The sequence below is a fragment of the Anas platyrhynchos genome, chromosome 27 (assembly GCF_047663525.1).
Source record: "Anas platyrhynchos isolate ZD024472 breed Pekin duck chromosome 27, IASCAAS_PekinDuck_T2T, whole genome shotgun sequence".
Classification (NCBI taxonomy): domain Eukaryota; kingdom Metazoa; phylum Chordata; class Aves; order Anseriformes; family Anatidae; genus Anas; species Anas platyrhynchos.
In genome coordinates this window covers 7,061,533-7,082,247 of record NC_092613.1, presented here as the reverse complement: position 1 = coordinate 7,082,247, position 20,715 = coordinate 7,061,533, and the positions used below count along the sequence as shown (strand labels likewise).

The window sequence follows — 20,715 nt, the reverse complement described above, 5'->3', positions numbered from 1 at the left end:
CCCCGCTCGCATCCTCTCGGCGGTGCGAACGCGACCATTTTGCGGGGGGGAGCGGCGAGCGGCGGCGGGGCCGGGCCGGGCGGCGGCGGCGGGGAGCGGGGCGGGGGCGCGCGGCCCACGCACGGCGGCGGCGGCGGCTCCGGCGGCTCCCCCCTGAGGGGGCTGAGAGAGAGGAGGCGGCGGCTCCGGCACCGTTGGGCCTGAGGCGCTGGGCCCGGGGCTCCCGCTTCAGGGAGGGGACGGGCATACGCGGAGCCCGCAGGCAGCGAGCGGCCGCTTGGGTGATTTTTTTATTTTTTTTTAATTATTATTAGTTTTTCTGTTTTATTTTTTTTTATTTTTTTTTTCATTTTTTAATTTTTTTGCCCTTCGGCTGAGGGCGACGTCCCCCGGGCCGGGCCCGAAGCGCCGGGGAAAATGTCGAGGCCTGTCAGGTGAGTCCTTGGCGGCGCGGAGGCCCCGCTCCCGCCTCCCTCCTCCTCCTCCTCCTCCTCCCGCCGCCGCCCTCCGGGGCCCGGCCCCCCCCCCATTCTCCCTCGTTCCCCCCCCTCCCCCCCTTGCCCCACGCCTCGCCTCAGGCCCGGCCCGGCCCCGCCGCAGCCCCAGGACGGCGAGGCCGGGAGGCTGCAGCCTGGGCTGAGCGGGAGGCCGCCCCCTCCACCCCCCTCCTACCCCTTTTCCTCTCGTATTTTTATTTATTTTTAACTTTATTGGCAATTATCGCTCGGTGGCGCGGGCGAGGGGCGCTGCTGTGGTGGTGGTTGGGGGGGGTTGTGGAAAGGGGAGGCCCGCGGCGGGCGGCGTCCCACATTTTGCGGTTGAGGGGGTTAAAAAGGGAAAAATAAATAAATAAATTTAAAAAAAAAAAAGGATTTCTCGCCGTGACCCACTTGGGGCCGGCGCCATTTCGGTGCCGCGGGGCTCGGCGGAGGCTGCGGGCCGGGGGCTGCGGGCAGGGGGAGCGGGGTTGTGCGGGCCGCCTGGACCACGCTGAGGGGAGGAGCCGCGGCGGCCACCGCCTCCTCTCCTCCTCCTCCTTCTCCTGCTGCTGCTGCTGTCCTCCGCTCCCTCTCCTCCTCCTCTTCTCCTGCTTCTCCTCCTCCTGCTCCTTGGGCTGTCCCCCAACCCCACCGCCCGCTGGGGGGCTGCGGGAGGAGGAGGAGGAAGAGGAGGAAGGAGGCGGCAGCTCCGTGCCTGGAGTTTGGGGCCGGATAGCGGCGGCGGCGTGCAGAAGTTGCCGTGCCCTGAGCCCGGAGTGTGTTCGGCTTTGCTTAGCCCCGGGGAGTGCCCCGAGAGCCAGCTCGGGGTTTAAATGCTCTTTGCAGAAGAGGTAAGGTGTGTCATAATGTGGGCTCTGTTCACTTGTTGCAGTCCTAAGGCTTATGTTATACTTGGAGCCTCTTACCTATTTAAACGTGCACGTGTATCAGTGGTAACTTTGGATTTAAGTCATATCTCTAATATGTAAGAGTTTAAATGGAGATTTAGGGCTGCTTCACAAAATCAGGAGGTTTGGCACACTGATTAGTGAAACAGTTGTTTTTCTATAGCTTTTTTTTTTTTTCTTTTAACCAGTAGTGTATTCCTGCATGCAAAAGTAAGGGCGGATAAAGCTCCGAGTTCCCCTCCTAGGGAATTACCTCGGGTCTAAAAGGTGATGAACAGCACCGTGCATACCGTGCTCTGAAGCATCAGTTTTTGGCCTTTTGTAAGCCAGGACGTTGGACTAGATGGACTAGTGGTCTGATGTTGAATGGCAGTGCCTGTGTGCTGAAATGCAGCGGTGATGTGACTTTGCTGCTCACTGTGACACTTCAGTGTACGGTCTGCTGGTGATTTACTTGCCAGCACTGGAGTCTTGCTACAGGTAAGGAGAGCGTTGTGTCTTTAAAGGCATAGTTTGTAAGGTTTCGGGTGTCGCGTACCTTTGTGAGCAACCTTTTCTAAACTAAAGAAATCCGTAAAATCCTGCAGTGTTGTGAAAGACCTGGCTTGTCTTACTCGCAGTTGACAGGCGCTGGCATACAGCAAAACTCCATGCCAAAGTCCAGTGCGTGCTTGTAGTAGCACAATACCTGCTGGCACGTGCCAGCAATAGTTGGAGCAATCCACTATCTAGCTGGATTTAGTAGCTTTCAGGGGAAAAATGTAAATCTTCTGAAGCTACTGCACTGGGAGAAGTAGAGAACTTCTAGCAGAGAACTGGAGAACTCATCAGAGATGAAAATCCAGAACTTTTAAAATTATGCAACAACTTTTTTTTCTTGTTTATCTTGTTGATAATGAGGGTGTCTGGTGAGAAGTTCTCTATCAGAATAGGATTTGGTGGTCTTTTGAATTAATTTAATATGTCTGCTAGTTTCTGGTGAATATATACACACCTAAAACAAAGGACTTTGACAGATACCCCTAGTTTCTGCTCATCAGTAGAAGACTGTCGTAAGACTGAGTCTGGTTGTTGAATTCAGTTTCTTGTAATTAAGTAGTAATGAAACCCACATATTTACAGGTTTATTGTTCGTGTTAATTCAGAACCAAATACTTTTTATGCAATTAGGCTACTGTTGGGTGGATAATGATGGTGTCCATGCTATTGTTAGAAAATGGCAAGTAGTGAAAAGGAAAGGAACTTCCTACAGCTACTGAACTTCTGCACCATGTGGCTAACTTCTGAAATGCTGCCATGAGCATTTAGAGCTGCTGGTTACGTTACTATGTCCTTATCTATTCCTGAATACAAATAAGATAACGTCAAGCCCTCATTTTTATACACACCAACAATTAATGTATTTTAAGTGAGAATTTTTACTCTGAATTTGGGGGGGGGGGTTCCATTTGCTGCTCCGTACTGGTCACTTTCACTTGCTGGTGCTCCTCTCCTGCAGGCACTGCAAAATGAAACTGTGGGCAAGTATTGAAATCAGAGTGGTTTTCTGTTTGTTTGAAGATTGAAACCAGTTAAGAACAGATATCTGTCTGTATTTCAAGGCCATATAGCTTTATGTGCTTAGCTCTTCGTTAGTAACTTCCAGTATTGCATTAGCACCACAGTGGAAGGGTGGCTCTTTGAAACTTTAGTTGCGGGGGGGGGGGGGGAATCTATTAAATATAACTTGCTTTATTGCCACTATTGTACCTGGGCAACATAAAATATAAATGGTGAGATTCTGGATAACTTCCATGGGTTAGCAGGAAAGGAAAACTTCCTTGGGATGGCATTTGACTTGAGTAATGATGCCTGGTAATGTCCAGGGATGAACAAAATTCTTTGCAGATAAGTAAAAAGGCATGGGCCTTGCTCTGGAACTTTCAATCTAAAGAGAAACAAAGAGCAAGGGAAAAGTATGACAAAAATCAGTTTTTCAGGAGCAGTGCAGGTTGCAGGATTGGCTTTTTTTTTTCTTTTGTTTTTCCCCTTTGCATCAGAATAGTTCTATATTGTGTTTTAAAATCTCCTCATTTGTAGTTAGGTTCAGATGGAGGATGGGCGCAAAGCTGCTAAAACTGTTGCTGCATAAATCATTTAATTGTTTTACGGAGTTTCAAGTCATGTGTATCCCTAAAAATTCTGCAGATACCATGAGCAGTGCCTAGTCTTACAGACGTTTGGAGTTACACCAAGTCCAGACCCAAACAATGACCTCTGTAATTGGGAACCTCTAGTCGGTGAGTCCTGTCTGAGTACAGTTGTGCCAATTTTTAAATAGACTAACACCATAGCGACGTGCTGCAGGTACATAACTGTCACTAGGCTTCGATGTTTCAACTTCTGATACGTAATTATAAGTTAATGTCTGTTTATTTAAGGCCTGAGTCTAGCACCGCCTATTTGTTTTGCACAACTTTGAAAACACCTAGAAGAAATACTTCCTATCTCTCTCTTTCTTATCTGTTTAAGAAGGCAGCAGAGCAGTGCTTTTAACAGCAGTATTTATTGGTAGCCTGTTGCTGGTTGAGCAGGACAGCTTTACCCAGGAATGAGGACTAGAAAGTGAAACTGTGTCTGTGCCAGGCCCTGGGCCAGAGGGAAGGTCAACAGCTCCTTCCATAAATGCTTGGTTGGAGAGTTACATGCTGGAGTTTAAAACAACAAAAACCTCAGCAACCGTTTAATCTCTTGTTCATTCTACTTCTCCAATTGTGTAAGAGAACAGATTATTTCTGCTGATAATCACTTGACCTGAGCACTCTTCTGCACTGCATGGTGAGCCCAGTCAGTAGCTTTTTGAATACTCCTCTAAGCTTTGCTTAGGATATGTATGTAATTTTTTAAACTCAGACTTTAAACTGTGGGGTTTACTGCCTGTGGAAATACACAGGGATCTAAACATTCCCTTTTATTTCTTTTTTTTAAAAGCTTTCTAACTGATTATTACTTTATATTCTGATATGTTAATTCGTAAACATGGTTTGAGGGACCTTGTTAGCCGAAGATGAGATACTATACAATCCTTAACTGCTTGTGGAGGTATTAAGCGAGCCTTTTGAGTGATGATATTGCTTTTCATCATTTTAAAATTGATTTCACTCTGATAAGCATCAAGTATGAGTTGTAAGAACTACGGTGCTCTTCTGAGTTCTTATTAAATTACTCGAGTGTTACTTGAGTTAACAAAGTGCTTCCAGTGTAACATGTCAGTGGGTTTCTGGATGAGTTACTCCTTATTTCAGAAATACAGAGCTGTCAGCTGGTACCAAAACGTAAGCTCTCAGGACTTCTCTCTGTACCTTTCGTCCCCCAATCTCCCTTGCATGCACACTTCACATGTTAAGCTGAATTAGCAAGTGAGTTATTTTATAATTTCAATGTGTTTTAAACCAGATTGAACAATATCCATCCCAGATGTCTACTAGACTGTCTTTTTATGCTCAGTCTAACTGAATTTTGCTGTTTATTTTTGTCTAGTTGCTTGCCTTAACATCTTTTAGTGTCTGCTAGGGGCAAAGAGATGCTCCTCACTGAAAAAACAGCAAGTGTTCTGTTTTTTTTTTGTGTTTTTTTTTTTTTTCCCCTTGGATCTCAACTCTGGTGAACTTACCTGTCTTTATCGCTTGGGTTTAATGAAGGAGGCAGTCTTTGTATGCTTGTAGCCATTAAGCATTGCACAACAGTGCTGTTCACAGTTAGAAATGTAAGGAGATCTAAATGGGGTGAATGCTGAGCAGAGTGAGAAGAATGGCAGATGGAAGAGCAGTTCTTGTTTCGTGTTTCTGCTCTTGTGAGCTTCTCTGGCTCTGGTGGGAAGACTTAGAGATTTCTATGTTCAGTAATATCAGTGTAGGCATCCCTTCTTTCTTTCACCCTACTCTGTCCTGCAAGTGATTTTTCTCTATGGTACTGCTTCTCTAGGCCAGACAATGAGAGCGTAGCAGAACTTGCTCTCCAGCTGAAAATAGATAAGGTACAGTGCTAAGAAAGAGGAAGGACAGATTTTTTTTTTTTGTTTTATCTGACTGTATCACGCTTCTAGTATTTGATTTAGTATGGGCCTTTAACAGAAATGAGGAAGATGAAGCTATGTGTGACCAATGTACTGCAAGGTGGCAATATTGCAATTCCCATTTTGCTTGATAGTGATGTCTGAAACACTGAAAGACAGATGCTTACCAAAATAAACCGAATTTTCTGTTAGTTTTCCACCTGCAGGCAGGAGATGGTCTTCAGGAAGCCTTCCTGTTGGAAAGGAGGCCGAGTGTGAGGCCTCACCTAGATGGTGAGCCTTTTGGAGTCGGTGTAGTACTGAACTGGAGCTGCTGGTGAGCGGGCAGTGCTCCGTAGCACAGTGCTGTTGTACTTTGTTCTGCTCACGTTTACCCTGGAGCTTGGATGGGTTTCAACGTGTGGAAGTCGAATGCCTGGTCTTGCCTTCTTTTGTTAGCTGTGTGTTTTTTTATTGTTGTTTGGAGCTGAAGAGGCTTTATGTAGGCTTGAAATAAAGTAATTATGCAGCTTCCTCTTCTGAAGGCTGCTGCTGTAAGCCATAAATAGAGGTACTTGTACAGGAGGGAGGCTTCTAATTGGTTTCTAATTGATCAACAGCCAGCACACAACAATGGCTGTTGCGTATCATTCAGCTGGGCAGTCTTAGCAGCAGTGGGTGATGTTAATCCCGAAATGCAGTGCAGTTCTGCAAAGTGCACGTGGAATTCAGCAGGCTTGTTTAGAAGGGAAGGGTGTCGTGGTTCGTGTGTTGGCTTCTGCTTGCAGCGGTCCTCGAGTCTGCACTGAGGGGCAGGTCGCTTCACCTCACACTTGCCCAACTTTTTCTGTGTGTAAAAGCAAGTTCACGAGATGGTGACTGCAGAATTTAGTTCTTCACTGGGCTGGGGTCAACGGGATTGTTTTTTAAAAAAAAAAAAAAAGCAAAAGCGGAAGGAGGGCTAAATCTCTGATGCCTTCAGCTGCTCTTCCTCCTCCTGCACATCCTCCAGAAGAGGAGGGTGTTTGGAATCTGCCCCTGACCCACGCATTGCCAGCTGGAACTGCAGTGTGGTGCTGAGCAGCTGGACCACGGGGCAGTTAAAACTTGTCAGTAAAGCAAAGGGTGCTGAAAAACTAGCCAACAACTACAGAAACTTAAAATACTAACTGCAAGTAAGTTTGAGAAGCAGATTTTGTTGGTGAGTGAGGCATTGCTTTCAGTAATAGCTGCTTATGTAGTTGCCTGATTTTGTCTATCATTGGCCGTTGCATTTGCCCTATTAAGGGCACCTGGTTACCTGGGGGACTGGCAGCTTGGTTAGGGGGCAGCGAAGCTGCTGATGCAGTAACAGAAGTGTGGGTTTGTGCACAGCTTTGAAACAGGGTGTGAGGGGGATCTCTGTCTTAAGAAAGTTGAGGCCGATGCATTCTTTAAATGCATCTTTAATCTTTGGGTGCTGCTTTTTTAAAACACTATTCAATCCTTGGAAACTGCTTTTAAAGAGTGCTTTCTCTGCTGTAGTTGGAACAAGGATACATGTAAGAATCGTGTAACTGGTCACTGCAGTCATGAGCTGTAAGACTGCTGCTTATCAAAAATCACCTTTCACTTAGACTATAATTCAGTCTGCTATGATAGGTCCCTAGGAAAATGCTCGGATATACCATGTTTTCTTTTGAGACTTCAGAGGTGTAGATGGCTTACGTAAATAAGTCTTCTTGGGATGTGTTTGGGCTACAAATCGTGCACTGGAAACAAGAATGTGGTGCTTTCTTCTTACTTTAAGAAAGCTTTTGTACCTCTGAGAGTATGAATTGCTGATTTATTTATTCCCTTCATTTTAACAGGAACAGGAAGGTGGTCGATTACTCCCAGTTTCAGGAATCAGATGATGCTGGTAAGTGACTTTATTCTTAACAATATAATATCCTTGAGCTACAGCTGTTCATTTTTGGCTTTGCATATTAATTGTGTTGCTTCTAGTCACATCTTTAACCTAAATTCTAAGGAGTTTCTGCTCTTCAGTCTCTGAACTGTTAATGAACATTTGAAAATATAATGATTCTCGTATGTTTTGTATTAAACAAACAATAGTGATACAAATCTTATTATTTAATGCTTGCATTGTTGTAGTGCCTTTAGGCTGTTGGCAGCAACTGTATTCTTCCTTGGTCTATGTTATGTTCTGGGGCAAAATCCCCCTGATGCCACTTTTTTTTTTCCTAAAGTAAAATATGTTTTCAGTTTATTTAGTGGACTTTAGTTAATTCTATAATGTCAGGCATTTTCGTGAATTGCACCAAAAAAAATAATCTTTGTATATTCTGTTCTGCGTGAATTAATGAAATATTTCTGGAAGCCATATGGAATATGTTTTATGTTCTTAGAAAATAGACATACTGCTACTGTTTCCTAAGGGAGATTACATTGATAATTAATGGAAACAAATATGCATCGCTCTTAATTGCAGTCCTGTTACTTGTATTGTGTAATAGTTGTAAAAACTTACACCGTAAATTGCTCTGTAATGATATACTGTTCCCATCAGAGGACAGTAAATAAACTTCTTGTTGTTAAAAGCATAGAGAGATACATACGAATGTCAACTGTGAATAGGTTTTCTTAATAACTGTATTTCTAACTAGCTGTAAAATTAAGATACTGTCTCTTGTGAGGCATTTTGGTACGTTTCAGACTTGATTGCATGCAGCATTTTTATTATGCTGCTGCTGGAAGAAAAGGTAAATCACTAGTTTAAGACAGGACTTTTGTAAAGTTTTCTTTTAAGATCTGTGATTATTTTTTTTAAGGGCTACTTTTTGATATGCCTGAAATGGTCCATTTAAAATATAACGGAGGAAGTCACTTTGCTGTGGAGCTGAGTCAATTTGCTGGGAGCTAAGGGTTTGATTCAAAACCATTTTCTGCTGTCCTATCCAGATGAAGATTATGGAAGAGATTCAGGTCCCCCATCCAAGAAAATCCGTTCGTCTCCCCGGGAGGCTAAAAACAAGAGGCGATCTGGGAAGAATTCTCAGGAGGACAGGTAAAAGAATCACTTCATCTGTTAAGAACATGCCTGCAAACCTTGTCTTGCACGTGGGGAGCAGTATCTTCTGAGAGGAGTGATTGTAAGTGCAATTCAGAGCCTGCAGTGTAAGAGCTCTCAATCACATAGCTTGCATAACCAGCTTGGACACTGAGGTGGTTCGTTCTTATTTGAGTTGGCAGGGAAATCATGTGTAAAGTACTTGTCACTACTGCTTCGGCATTAAAAAAAAAAAAAGTGCTTTCCAGATCTAGGCAGTAGGAATGGCAAAGAGGAGTTACAAAAATTGGCAACTGGTACAATTATCCAGGTAAGACAGTGGCTAGATGCATTTAATTTTCCATGGTTTTTTTTGGTATGCTCACAGCATTCCTCTGGTTAAAGATTAAATGGGGTGAGTACAGTGGCAGCAGTAGTAGGGGCCATTTGTTAGTTTTGTGGTTCTTTGTTTTTCATTTCCTGTTTTGTCAAATTCAGAAACCATCTTGTTTTGATAACCAAGTTGCTCTGACAATGTCAAATGACTGAATTGTAAGTGATGTCATACTACAGGAAAGACTTTCACTATTAGAGTGAAGGTTTCTAACATTTCCCAGTAACTGCGATCGGCAGGTGGTTGCCTTAAAGGTGATAAAAACAGGCCTATTAAATAAATGGGCCGCTTTCATGACAGACATCAACATGGAGGGTCTGCCAACTGGTTCTTACTATACAAACCCAAGGTATTTCTTAACTGTCTTGGATTGTTTGGTGGAATGTAGAAAACTTGCCAGGGGGTATGCTTTGGAGGTTTCTCTCTGTTTTTTTCCTTATGCTCCTGTGCTGTAAGGTGAAAGCTGAATGAATGTTTGAATGGGTTCCTCACTGTTGTGAACTGAGAGGGACAGGCAATTTTCACCCCAGCTTTTAATTGCCCTGAAGATGTGAACATTGTTTTGTGTTTTTTTTTAATCTTGGAACTGTTTCCAGGAAGGAAAAGCCAAGCGATTGTTTCCTGTTGCCACTTCAAATGTGTGTTACACTGTTTTGACACAAATGATAGATAGAAATCTAATGCAAAACTGATGTTATGCAAGTACTTCTGACATCTACCTACATTCCTGGATAAATCTAGTTCATTCATTTCTTGACAGATTGGCACAGTTTGCTTAGGCCAGTGTATATTTCTGCTCGTGCAGCACTTACATGAATTCTAGAGGTCAGTCTGCCACAGAAGTGCTTGCAAATGCCTGTAATGCTAGAAATAAAAACTTTAGTAGGTGTGACATTGTATAAAGAATGAGCTAGGGAGCTCCCAAAGTAACTAAGTAGTTGACCATAATGTCCCATTAGCTTTGGGGATATTTGTGTAAGAACACTTCTGTGTGTATTACAAACATTGCAGAGGGCCTGAATGGGACACAAGTGTGTGTGTTTAAGTGATTTGAAATCCACGGTTCTCTCCATGAGACTGAAAACAAATGGGCCTATGAGGCCATAGTATAACATGTTATCTAAACTATTAGTATTCTTCAAAAATATCGTGTGTCAGCACCAACTGCCAAACCTGAATGTAGCGAAGCCTTGGTCTGTTGTGTTTTCTGACCTTTGCCAGAATGTGCAGCTCAACCATTCCTGAAACATATGTTGTACATCAGCGGCCCTTGACACAATATTCACCATTCCTGTTTAAAATACTTATTCTCTGACAGCGTGCTGCTTGGAAAACCACCTCTGGACAGTGGTAGTGACAAATGATGGGGATTTGAATAAGAACAGAAACATTAGTACTTCCTTGATAGTGGAAGCCTCTAATGAGGATTGAAACCACTAGAGGGGGTTGGGGAAAGTCTGTCAGAGATCAGATCATCTGAGAGCTCGCAGACCAACTATGTGCTAGGTAACTGGTTAGGCAGAAGGAAGAACTCCAAAGAAAACAATGAGATGAAGGCAGGTGATGATTCTGTAAATCTATTGAGAATAAAACTTTACTCCATCTATAGACTGAGTCATGTATTAGCATATAAAACTTCAAAATCCGAATTGTAAAATGGAAGATGTCTGAATTGTTGGTAGGTTTTGGACCAAAATGCATGGTTCATCTCATCCTTATCTCCTGGTTGATTCCCTTGACTCTGCAGAAATTTATACATGATTAGGAATTTGAAATTTCTAACTGTGATAAGTACATATGCTTCTGAGTAGTGCTAAAGTATAACATTGTAATGTCCAGGAAAAGTGCATATCCCTGGCCTAGAGATCGGTTTGCTCTCAAATTTCTATTTCCCATACAGCAAATGACTGGTTAAAGCACCAACTAAACCCTCTCTTTCTTTCTTGTTCAGTGAGGATTCAGAAGAGAAAGATGTGAAGACCAAGAAAGATGATTCACACTCGGCAGGTAACTAACTGTGTTGCACTGGTAATGCTTTCTTCAAAATAAGGACCAGTTTTTAAGAAAGTTATGGGGGTAGGATTTCACATAGGAAAGGAGTTCTTTGTTTAGGGAAGGAAGCACTCTTGTAACCCACTCGTCTTAAGCTGGGTGCTGCCTCTACTGATTGTTGCTTCCAGCTCTTGTTTGGGATAACAGATATGTTTTGTGTAATATGATGCTGCCATAAATTGTCTTCACAGGTAGATAGATGTAGGTTAATCTCCTCCCTGGGGTTCTCATCAATATTTCACAGAGTGATAGAGGAAGCTTCATATTCTCTTTTTCCTTCCAGATGAAGACTTTGGCAGTGAAGATGACGACTTAGGAGCAGATGATGGCAAAGCTGACAGTGACTATGAGAGTTCTCAAAAAAGCAAAAAAGGAAAAAAGGCTAAACCAGACAAGAATAAGAGAGCCTCTAAATCCAGGAAAAGGCCTGCAGGTAAAGAAATGATTGCTATGATTATTTTAATTTTTTGAGAAAGTCATTATGATAAGTGCAGTATTCAATAAGTATTATTATTGATTGATGCATTCAATCCCTACATTGTGTTGCAGCAGTTCTGCACTGTGTATGCATTCATTACACACTTTATAAAGTAGTATGAAGAGGGTAATAATTCATCATGTCTCTTAAATTTTAAGAGGGAGAAAATAATTCCTCAGCTGTGGGCTTTCACAGTTCTTAGGTTCTTTAGTATTGTGGCTAAAAATACCAAGTTACAGATTGCACAGTAAGGAGCTACTGTGTTCTAGGCATGTAGTGATAGTTGTGCATTTTAAGTATAGTTTGTGATAGATCTGATTTAAATAATGTTTTGCTTCAGAGATACTTTAATGCTCTCCTTGGTGAGTAATGATATGGCTGTTAACATTGATGGCAGGCGAATAACGCCCTAGTAAAAAGGGTTGCTACTCTCTACAGTGGAAGATGCTGCACTGGGTCATTGTTGGATGACTCCAGAAACATACTTGATGACTTGAATGTGTTCTCCTCAGCTCAATTATTCACTGAGCACCTTGATTCGCTTTTTCATGAAGGACTTGACTTTTGTCTTGCTCACCCACTACCTGATGAAGACATATGGTGGCCTGTGTTTTGTGTCTTCGTTATAACATGGTGACTTTGTGCTGCAGAGGACAGTGAGGACGAGAAGGAAGACCACAAAAATGTGCGTCAGCAGAGACAGGCAGCATCTAAAGCAGCTTCCAAACAACGAGAGATGCTTATGGATGATGTGGGTAGTGAGGAAGAAGAACAAGAGGACGATGAGGCACAGTTCCAGGAGAGTGAGTAATTGGGATTGGACTGGCACGTGTTACAAAAAGTTGAAGTCAGTTTGGCATGGGTATAGTACCAAACATAAGTTCATGGGTCAGGCCAAACAACAAAAGGAACGCAGTTTGGTTTTTGACTTGACAATGAAAACACAATTTGTCCTTCTTGGTACTTCCTTGTTAATGGAAGCAGCAGACCAAGCTTACATTTTTGACATGTAGAACTTTCGTTTTTGATTTGTAGCAGTATGTCTCACAATGCTCCTTTAGGGTTGCTTATCGTTTCCTAATGTTTCTTGCTACCCCATCAGTTTTGAGGCATTGCTGCTACTTTTGGAAAGATGTCAAAGTACTTTATCCTTGATTGATCAAAGTAGGCCAGTTTCTTTCATGAGAATAGATAAGTCTAGCATGTAATGAATTGCATTATGAATTGCACTATTTCAAGTTATTGAAATAGTGCAAGCAGGATTTCAGAAAGGAGTAAGAGTACCATTGCGTAAAGATCACTTAACTTCTCCCTGTCAAGAGATCCTTTTCATTTTCGAATGGGTTGCTTAGAGCATATTTTGAGGTCCTCAAAACACTTTCCTGCTTTGTTATAGTACTTTATCCCTACCAGTATGACATCTGGTATGTCACGTTTCCTTAAGACAGCAGATAGGTGGAAGGTCATAAGGTCGCAGAGTCTTGGTCTTCTGACTGCTCTGTTTAACTGGTGTGTATATCAGCTGTTTGTTCTGCTTCCTTTCCTTGACTTCCAAAGCTTAATTTTGTTCTTGTTTCAGAAGATTCAGGAAGTGATGAAGACTTCCTCATGGAAGATGATGATGATAGTGATTATGGCAGTTCGAAGAAGAAAAATAAAAAGGTCTCCAAGAAATCCAAGCCAGAGAGGAAAGAAAAGAAGATGCCTAAGCCCAGGCTAAAGGCTACAGGTGGGTCTAAGAAGAGCTGTGCAGTTTGCTTTAGAGACTAGTATTTATTTTTCTGCTGTAGAAGACTCTGGAAATTTTGGGCCAGTAGGCATTAATGCATAATGTTGAAGGGCTAGGTCATGTAACTAATAACTTACCACGATTTAAAGCAACACAATAAAATAATGTGGCTTTAACTCTTGCTTAATGAAAAGGTTGAGTTAGTATCTATGTTTCATTGGCAAAACCCATGTAGATTACAAACTTCTATTGAGATGCTGCAGTCTGACTTTTTGTGCATCGTGGCCAAATAATATAGTTGGCGGCTTTGACAGGGACTCCTGGTCTTTGCGATGTTTTCAGGGTGGAGGAAGGTGGAGAAATTAGAACCGAAGAAAAACTTGATATGCTACTGCAGGAAGTACAAAATCATAGGTAGTGGCATATGTACTAGTTTGACAAGAGGCTAGCTATGCTAGTTGATAACATCATATCTAGTAACCAGTCAGGACTTGCAATTAGATGGTTCTAAAGTCCTGTTAGCTAACTTCTCATTCCCTTCAGTTTTGAATGGAATGCATAAAACACCATGTGTGTGGTTTGGTCAAAGTAAAATGAAATCTGTTACTGCAATGTCTTCTAAATGCTGTTTGTATGAAGCCATGTCACTTTCTTGTCTTGGTAGCCGATAATAACTTTTATAAGCGTTTTATTTTTTTCAGTGACTCCCAGTCCAGTGAAAGGCAAAGGGAAGGCAGGCCGACCCACAGCTTCCAAGGCAACAAAAGAAAAGACCCCATCCCCCAAAGAAGAGGATGAAGAGCCTGAAAGTCCCCCAGAAAAGAAAAAATCAGCCAGCCCTCCACCAGAGAAGTCAGGGGATGAGGGATCTGAAGATGAAGCACCCTCTGGTGAAGATTAAATGGCAGTTGAGGAAATCTTTGTTTAAAAAAAAAAAAAAGAAAAAAAGAAAAAGGAAAGAAAACATACTTAGGGATAGAACACGGTTTTGGCTGTGGCTTGACTCATGGGCTTTGAATGCTGTCTTTACTTTCAGCTGTTTAATACAGTGTATCCTTTTTTTAATAAGAGGAAACCATTATACAGTAATATTTTGAAGTCACTGTTCTCTGTTGGCCATTCCGTTCTCCCTCCCCCCACCAAATCTGAAAGCCATTTGAGACAAATTAACAGACCATTTAAATATATATTTTTTTCAAGGGATACTGCAGTTGTGAAGCAATAAGGTTTGAGACTGATATGGGGAAACCATACTTACAAATCGTTAAGTAGAATAGATTTCCCAGTGCTGGTAAGAGTCCTTTCAAACTATTATTATGTATTTGAGTATGTGGTTAAAAAAAAAAACCAACAAAAATCTATGCTTTAATAGTTTTGTTGATACGAGTACATTCTCTCAGAAAAAAATGTAGTTAATAGGAATTCCAGTTGAGGAAACACGGGGAGGAATCCTGTGTTTCTTGGAATCATGCAACTTTTTAATGGAAAACAATCAAGAGACTTATAGATGGTCCACTGTCCTTTATTTAGAAAAAGACCCTCAAGTTAGGATGCAAGATCTTTTTGTCTTTGCTGGATAGAATCCTATTCTGCTTTAGGCAAATTGCAGTTTGTTCTATATGATTTCACATACACAGCCTACAAGCTGCTCACATCCATAAATCCTGTTTTACTTCCAGGGTTGGCTGTAGATGGGCGGAATAGGGAAGAGAAATTGAAAACAATTTTTAAAGCTCTGGTTTCCATCTGGTATTGTGGAAGTTTTCTTTAAAGTTGTTCCAAGGAAAAAAAAAATGGACAATATAAAACTAAATTCTTTAGCTTTTGGGGCAAGGGATGTCCTTTTATAAATGTGAAGCAAAGGATTCCTGTAATGCTCTGGTCAGTCTCGGATCCCATGAGTCACGCTGAAGTGCTTCTCTTCTCTCCCTCCATCTGTCCTCAGAAAGGCTATGTAGTCATGTCTCAGCCTCTCCAGCTGCAGTGTTGGACAGCAGACTTCCATCAATAGTGACACTACCCCAGTATCACTTCCATTTCTTCATCCCTCCATCTGGCAGCACCGGGGGGCTTCACACTCATTCTGCTCCCGCATCGACATGTCTGCCTCTGTTGGTCATTCTGCTCCCTAAGCCTAAAAAGTACGGAGTAGGGAACAGTATTAAAGGATGAAGCTGGGAGGAAATGGGGTTGGAAGCAGGGTAGCAGGGCTATAGTTTTATAACAAAAGCAGGATGTCCCTCTAAATGCAAGAAACTTGAGATGTGTGTGGTGGCATTTTAATGTGTTTTTATCAAAGCAGCCATATCCTTTTTTTAAAAAAAGTACAAAAATCTTGGTTTTCAAACCCTAATACGGAGGTTGCTGCCATGTTGGTAGAAATATTAAAAACTGGACCTGCCATTTTCCTTTTTTTTTCTTAAACCCTTTGTGCTTTCTGTATGTTGCTCACCGTTATCTTATAGCTGACAAGTTTTGCATCTTTTTTTTTTGTCACTGAATACATGTTTTGTAACCAGCCTCTTGAAGGTAACATAAGGCAGCTAATTAGTTGGATTTCTGGTGCACGTGCTACCAGATTTTTAATCCTGTTTGGATTTTAGAGAGCTTTTAGATATGACACACTAATATGACCAGGAAGGACGCTTGGCTGAATGGCATAGGGAGCCTGAAGATGCTGAGCACAGTGTGGAGCCTAAACTCTGGAACGGAATATTAATATAACAGCCGAGCGATTGTCTTGTGTGATTCATAGCCATGGATTTTATGGAGGCTGGTAAAATTACTTTACCTTGGCTTATTAAAATTTAAGTTCTCTAACATTCTTTACTATAATGAAACTACTGTTGCCGTTACAATAAAGATGATCGGTGTTTCCATTGTAAATCTTTTTTTTAAGTGGTTTAACTTTGCAGAACAGCTTAAGGCTGGAGTCAAGTAACAGTCTTGAAAAAGAAGTGAATGTAACCTCCTCTCCCACGCCTCTTCCCACCTCTTAGGTTTCTGGGAGAGCAGAGTTTCTTGTATCCCCTGCGCTCCTGGTCCAGTGCTCCTCGGGTAATACGGGACAATAAATGGCCAAATTTTAAATAACATTTGGATTGATACTTTGGGGGTAGCATATACTTTCCGAGTGTGTTCCACATCGTTGTTCTCCTTCAGTCCAGACTGTTTTCAAGTTGTTATAGTCTACTGGGGGTATTAGTTTCTTTTTGGTATTAAAGTCTTCAAGAACTGCAGAAATGCAGAATACCTCTAGTTGATCTGGTCAAACAGTTGTTTCTTTACATGTTAGACCAGATTTGTTCTGAAGAGTGTATTTTGTAAGTACCACTTAAAGACATGTTTGTTTGTTGTGTTTTTTGGGTGTTTTTTTTTTTTTTTTTTCCCTAACACAGTTAAGTTCAGGCTGTGAAAAATAAGTTTGTTGCTTTCAGTTCAGGTTTTGGACTGTGGATTATTTTATGCCTGTCAATTTCGGCCCTTTATCCTGTAAATCCGTTCTGTTTTCTCATATATTCATCTCTAATGGCTGTTACAGGCTGCATGATGCTATCTTTGAGATTGTGTCACAACCCAAACACTATGTAAATCCTGTACTACTTCTGGGATTTTGTAACTTTTTCTATATCTTACTGTTTTGCTAATTTGTGCAAACACTAAGCCCTAATGGTTTCTCGGTTAAAAATACCACAGTTTACATTTTTACAGATTGAAGATAATTGTGAAGGTTAATACATAACTTTTCTTTTTAGTACACATTTTTAAGTAGAGGCAGACTTGACATTTTTAAATGTCCTTTTTAATTCGTTTGTATTAAGCATTCTGATTTCTTGAAGGAAAGCTGTAAAAACGCCTTTCTCTAGGAGCATGAATAGATCTTCATGGAGCAGGAAGTTCCATTCACAGAAGAAGGCTTTGAAAAGATTGTCTTCTGTTACACAGCTGTAGTTTTGGAGCCTTTGCAGAGAGGTAAACAGATTTATTCCAAAATACAGTTAATTTAGTGCCCTGCCCTGGTCTCACCCTTAAAATGGTAGTTCATTGCTAACTTCCATTATATATCCCTCTGTACATTCTGTTTCTGAATCCACATGACCACATTCTGTTTTATATTTGTATAATCATGCTGTCTTTGACTGGCCACAAGGCTTGATGAGGAAAGATTTTCAATCTTGGATTTTCATACTAAAGATTACTCGCTTCAGTTCCTATTTGATCAGCATGAGAATGCCAAACGTGTCAAGCTAAATGGGTTTCAGAATGGATTCCGGGTGAGAGTAAGACTTAGAAATACGGCAGCCAAGAAACTTAATTTTTCGTTTTAACTTTATCAAAGCAAACGAGTGTGTGGGGAGAGAAGCAGTACACCTTAGCTGACTTCTGCTAGGGAATGTGACGAATGCCAGGTAATGGCTCTGAGCGTGCTCAGCTCCTGTGCCGCCACACGGATGGACTACCAGGGCAGTGGCAGAAGATGCACTTGAATATTTTTATTTTTTTTTCACCCTCCACTGTTGATGGTCACAATGGTACAATAGACACTGAGGCACACAGGTTAAGGAGGGAGGGAAGTGAACTGTAACATGCTGGAAGCTTTTGAGCTGTAGAAACTGGTGCTTTGCTTTATGTAATTTGTTTGTGAAGTGTTTATTTTTATAACAGATCATATTGTTGAACACATGGTTCTTAAACACGAACTGATCCATGAGTTTAAGTATTGAGAAGTGGATGTTCATCTGTTGGGGGAGGCAGGGTATGGAAAATGTAAGCAGATATATAAAGGGACACTGTCACAAAAACGTTGCTGGCATGTAGGGTGTGTTAGTTTGGGGGGGGGATCCCTTCTATATGTGGAAATGATATATTCTATGTGTATATGATCAAATAGAAAATTTTCCCTGAACTTCGCATATTTTCCTATAGTTTTGCGAGTTTGAAATACAAATTCTGTGCATGAAACTGGGAGGCAAAATTAAACTATTCCATTCGTACTTCCAAGATGAATTCCTAAAAAGTATCGTGAGGAATCTTAAGAGCTCTGAAAGATGACAGTGTCCTTTCAAGACTCCCCAGATCAAGTGTACCCTCGGTTTAGACTTCCCACGTCAGTAGGTGACTGGCATTTGAATGTCTTTTCATTGAACTCTTTCTATTAAAAACAAACCACAAATATTTCTAAGTCTAGTCAAGTTCTCACTACGTGCTGCCTCTGTGTATCGACCACTATTGGAAACAGCTCTGTAAACTGCCTGCCCCCTCAGCTGCAGTGAAGCGAACGGGTCCATCGGTCTGAGCATGCTCAGCGTGACTGCAAACACCATTGTGCATATGCTTTGTATATTGGGGCAAGGGTTTTTTATATATATATTTTGGGAGGGGGAGTGGGTGGGATGGAGAAATACTCAATCAGCTTAAGCCAGAGTAATGTGTGTAAAAGCCCCTGAAGTATTTTGTGTGTGAGTGCGCGAGTGTGAGTGCGCGCATGGGAGTGTCTGACATCTTATTCCCTTTGTGTTCTGAAATTTTGTTTTACTTTTTTTTTCCTGCAGAAGCAATTGTTACAAAAATTGTAAATAAGAGCTACATAATTTTTTTTGTTTGTTTAACCATGAACATCATGTCACAGCAAACCCTGAATTATCGCTTTGAAGGTAGAGAAGGAAGAGACTCCAGATAGGGCCTTGGGCTTTTGGCTCTCAGCGAGGCATCGTTAACATGGTATGCAACAAATGCTTGTCTCGAGTATTTGCAGCCCCCTGTTGAGCTTTTCTAAAAATCAGGCTCTTTGCAGTTATGCTCCCTATCCATTTTAATTTAACTTTATTTTTTTAATGTCAAGAGTGGCCAGGAAAAGGGGCAACTAACTGCAAATAGTGCTCCAGTGCCGCTGGCCCCAGTTCGGGGTGTGTGTGCGGATGTGGCTGTCATCACTGGGCCTGATAGGGGTGTCAACTTCTGCAATACCTTGACAACACTGAGATCTACAGCATGGTACTAGGAGTTATGTTTGAATGTAACATTAATGCTTTATTTAAAATAAACAACACTTTTTTTAAAGGGGTTGAAGTGAACATGACTGTTGACCATGTTCGTGAATTTATAGATGCAACATTCATTGGTAGAATTGTGTGATGGTCTTTTGTGCTACTTAATTTTACATATTCCAGTCTCTGTATGTACCTGCAAAGAAAGAAAAGGAAAAAAAAATAACAAAACCCTGCTTTGCTTTTACTGAAGGGTTCCCAGGACTGCATACCTGCTCCTGAGCTCTGTTTTAAGTATGTGTATCCTTCGCTTGTATTTTGTATTAAAAAAAACAAAAGGAAAAAGAACCCTTTATTGTTCAGCATGTTGGAATTGTGTCCCCTCTTTTATTTTTCTCCTTTTTGGAATATATTAAGCAACTCATTCTTCTGTATCTTTTATTTTCTTTTGTAAACTTTTTGGTTTTGTTTAAAAATGGCTTTATAAAAGGGCTTTTATAACCCATAAACATGACTTGTGTAATTTTTCTGCTATTCAAAAGTATTCTGCGGTTGCTTTTTGTTTTGTGACTGTTAGTGAGATGTAAAAATGTGTTCGTCTTCCATGATGTCTGATAGTTCTGGGACTCGTTCCTTTGCAGACCTGCTGCTTCCTCTGAGGAGGGGAGGGTAAGTCAGGTTTTATCCAGGACAGTTTGGCAAGTCTGACTGCCCTGTTACTACCTACGAGTTGAGGGGAAGATTCAAAGGACTTCCTTTGCTGTCAAGATGACTTAATTGGGGTTTTCACGTTCAAAGCCTAGTGAAAACCAATTAGAAGGAGAGAGCAAGCCTTTTATTTGTCATGCTCACATCTTTGAGCTTTCCCGTAGTGATCAATGTAGAAAGGGAACTCCATTTCTATTTTGCCACATGCCCCAGCAGTGAGAATGAATGTATAGGCTGTGCTTTATCTGTGGCCATCAGGTGACATGACAACTGCATTCATCTTACATGTACACTGGGCCAGAGTTGGTTGATACCATTTCAAACGCAGATAAATTGATCCCCAGTGCAGATTGCTTCTGTCATCACGTGCACTGGGTTATCATTCATTGCATGGTTGTGCTGTTAAGCAATCTATTATAGTGTATTTTTATCTAAGTTCCTGCAGAATCTTAGTACTGGTTGAGTGTAACAACAAACTTAGCAGCAGTTTGAGAAGTGTGTGATCACTTTTCAACTCCTGGTGGTCCCGGGGGTTGGATCATCCCTGTCTCCATCTCCAAGTGGGCAGCAGAGCCCAGGCTCCCTCCGTGGGGCGAGCAGCAGAGGGCGTGCCTGGACCTCCACATCTGCATCGCTGCTGCCTCCAGAAGCATGCTAAGGTGGTTCGGCTGTGCTGCCCCGATCGTGCTCAGTTTTTTCCTTCGTCTGGGATAAGATGGAAAACCCTTCAGCATTCGTTAAAGGCTGGGCTGAGCGGGTGTCGGTTAATAACGTGCTGCCATCACGGGCACAATGAATCTTAAGACTTGTAGTTGTCTGCGTTTTGCTTGTGTGTCTGTGCTCTAAAACCTGAAGTTATGATTCATTGGGAAAAAGACCTGAAAGCACTCGTTTCCAATAGAGTTTAGGGTGAGGA

The 20,715-nt window shown here is 41.8% G+C and overlaps 1 protein-coding gene across 2 annotated transcripts; it reads left to right on the top strand.

Moving 5' to 3' along the window:
* The first annotated feature begins 54 nt into the window (after positions 1-54).
* NUCKS1 (nuclear casein kinase and cyclin dependent kinase substrate 1) lies at positions 55-19,600 on the top strand. 2 transcript variants are annotated; one of them, XM_027444680.3, is made up of 8 exons: positions 55-434; positions 7,271-7,320; positions 8,364-8,469; positions 10,797-10,852; positions 11,181-11,330; positions 12,026-12,178; positions 12,955-13,104; positions 13,806-19,600. In XM_027444680.3, the coding sequence occupies exons 1-8, from the start codon at positions 418-420 to the stop codon at positions 14,003-14,005; spliced, it is 882 nt and encodes a 293-aa protein (XP_027300481.1). In that variant the 5' UTR covers positions 55-417; the 3' UTR covers positions 14,006-19,600. The 2 variants fall into 2 exon arrangements, with proteins under 2 accessions (XP_027300481.1, XP_027300482.1); XM_027444681.3 differs by having other exon boundaries at positions 60-434; positions 12,958-13,104.
* The last annotated feature ends 1,115 nt before the right edge of the window (positions 19,601-20,715 follow it).

Bases quoted from the DNA above. Each gene is read 5' to 3' on its own strand.
- NUCKS1 (XM_027444680.3), top strand. The intron at 8,470-10,796 runs GTAAAAGAATCA...TTTCTTGTTCAG, and splicing joins AAGAATTCTCAGGAGGACAG to TGAGGATTCAGAAGAGAAAG. The intron at 13,105-13,805 runs GTGGGTCTAAGA...TATTTTTTTCAG, and splicing joins GCCCAGGCTAAAGGCTACAG to TGACTCCCAGTCCAGTGAAA.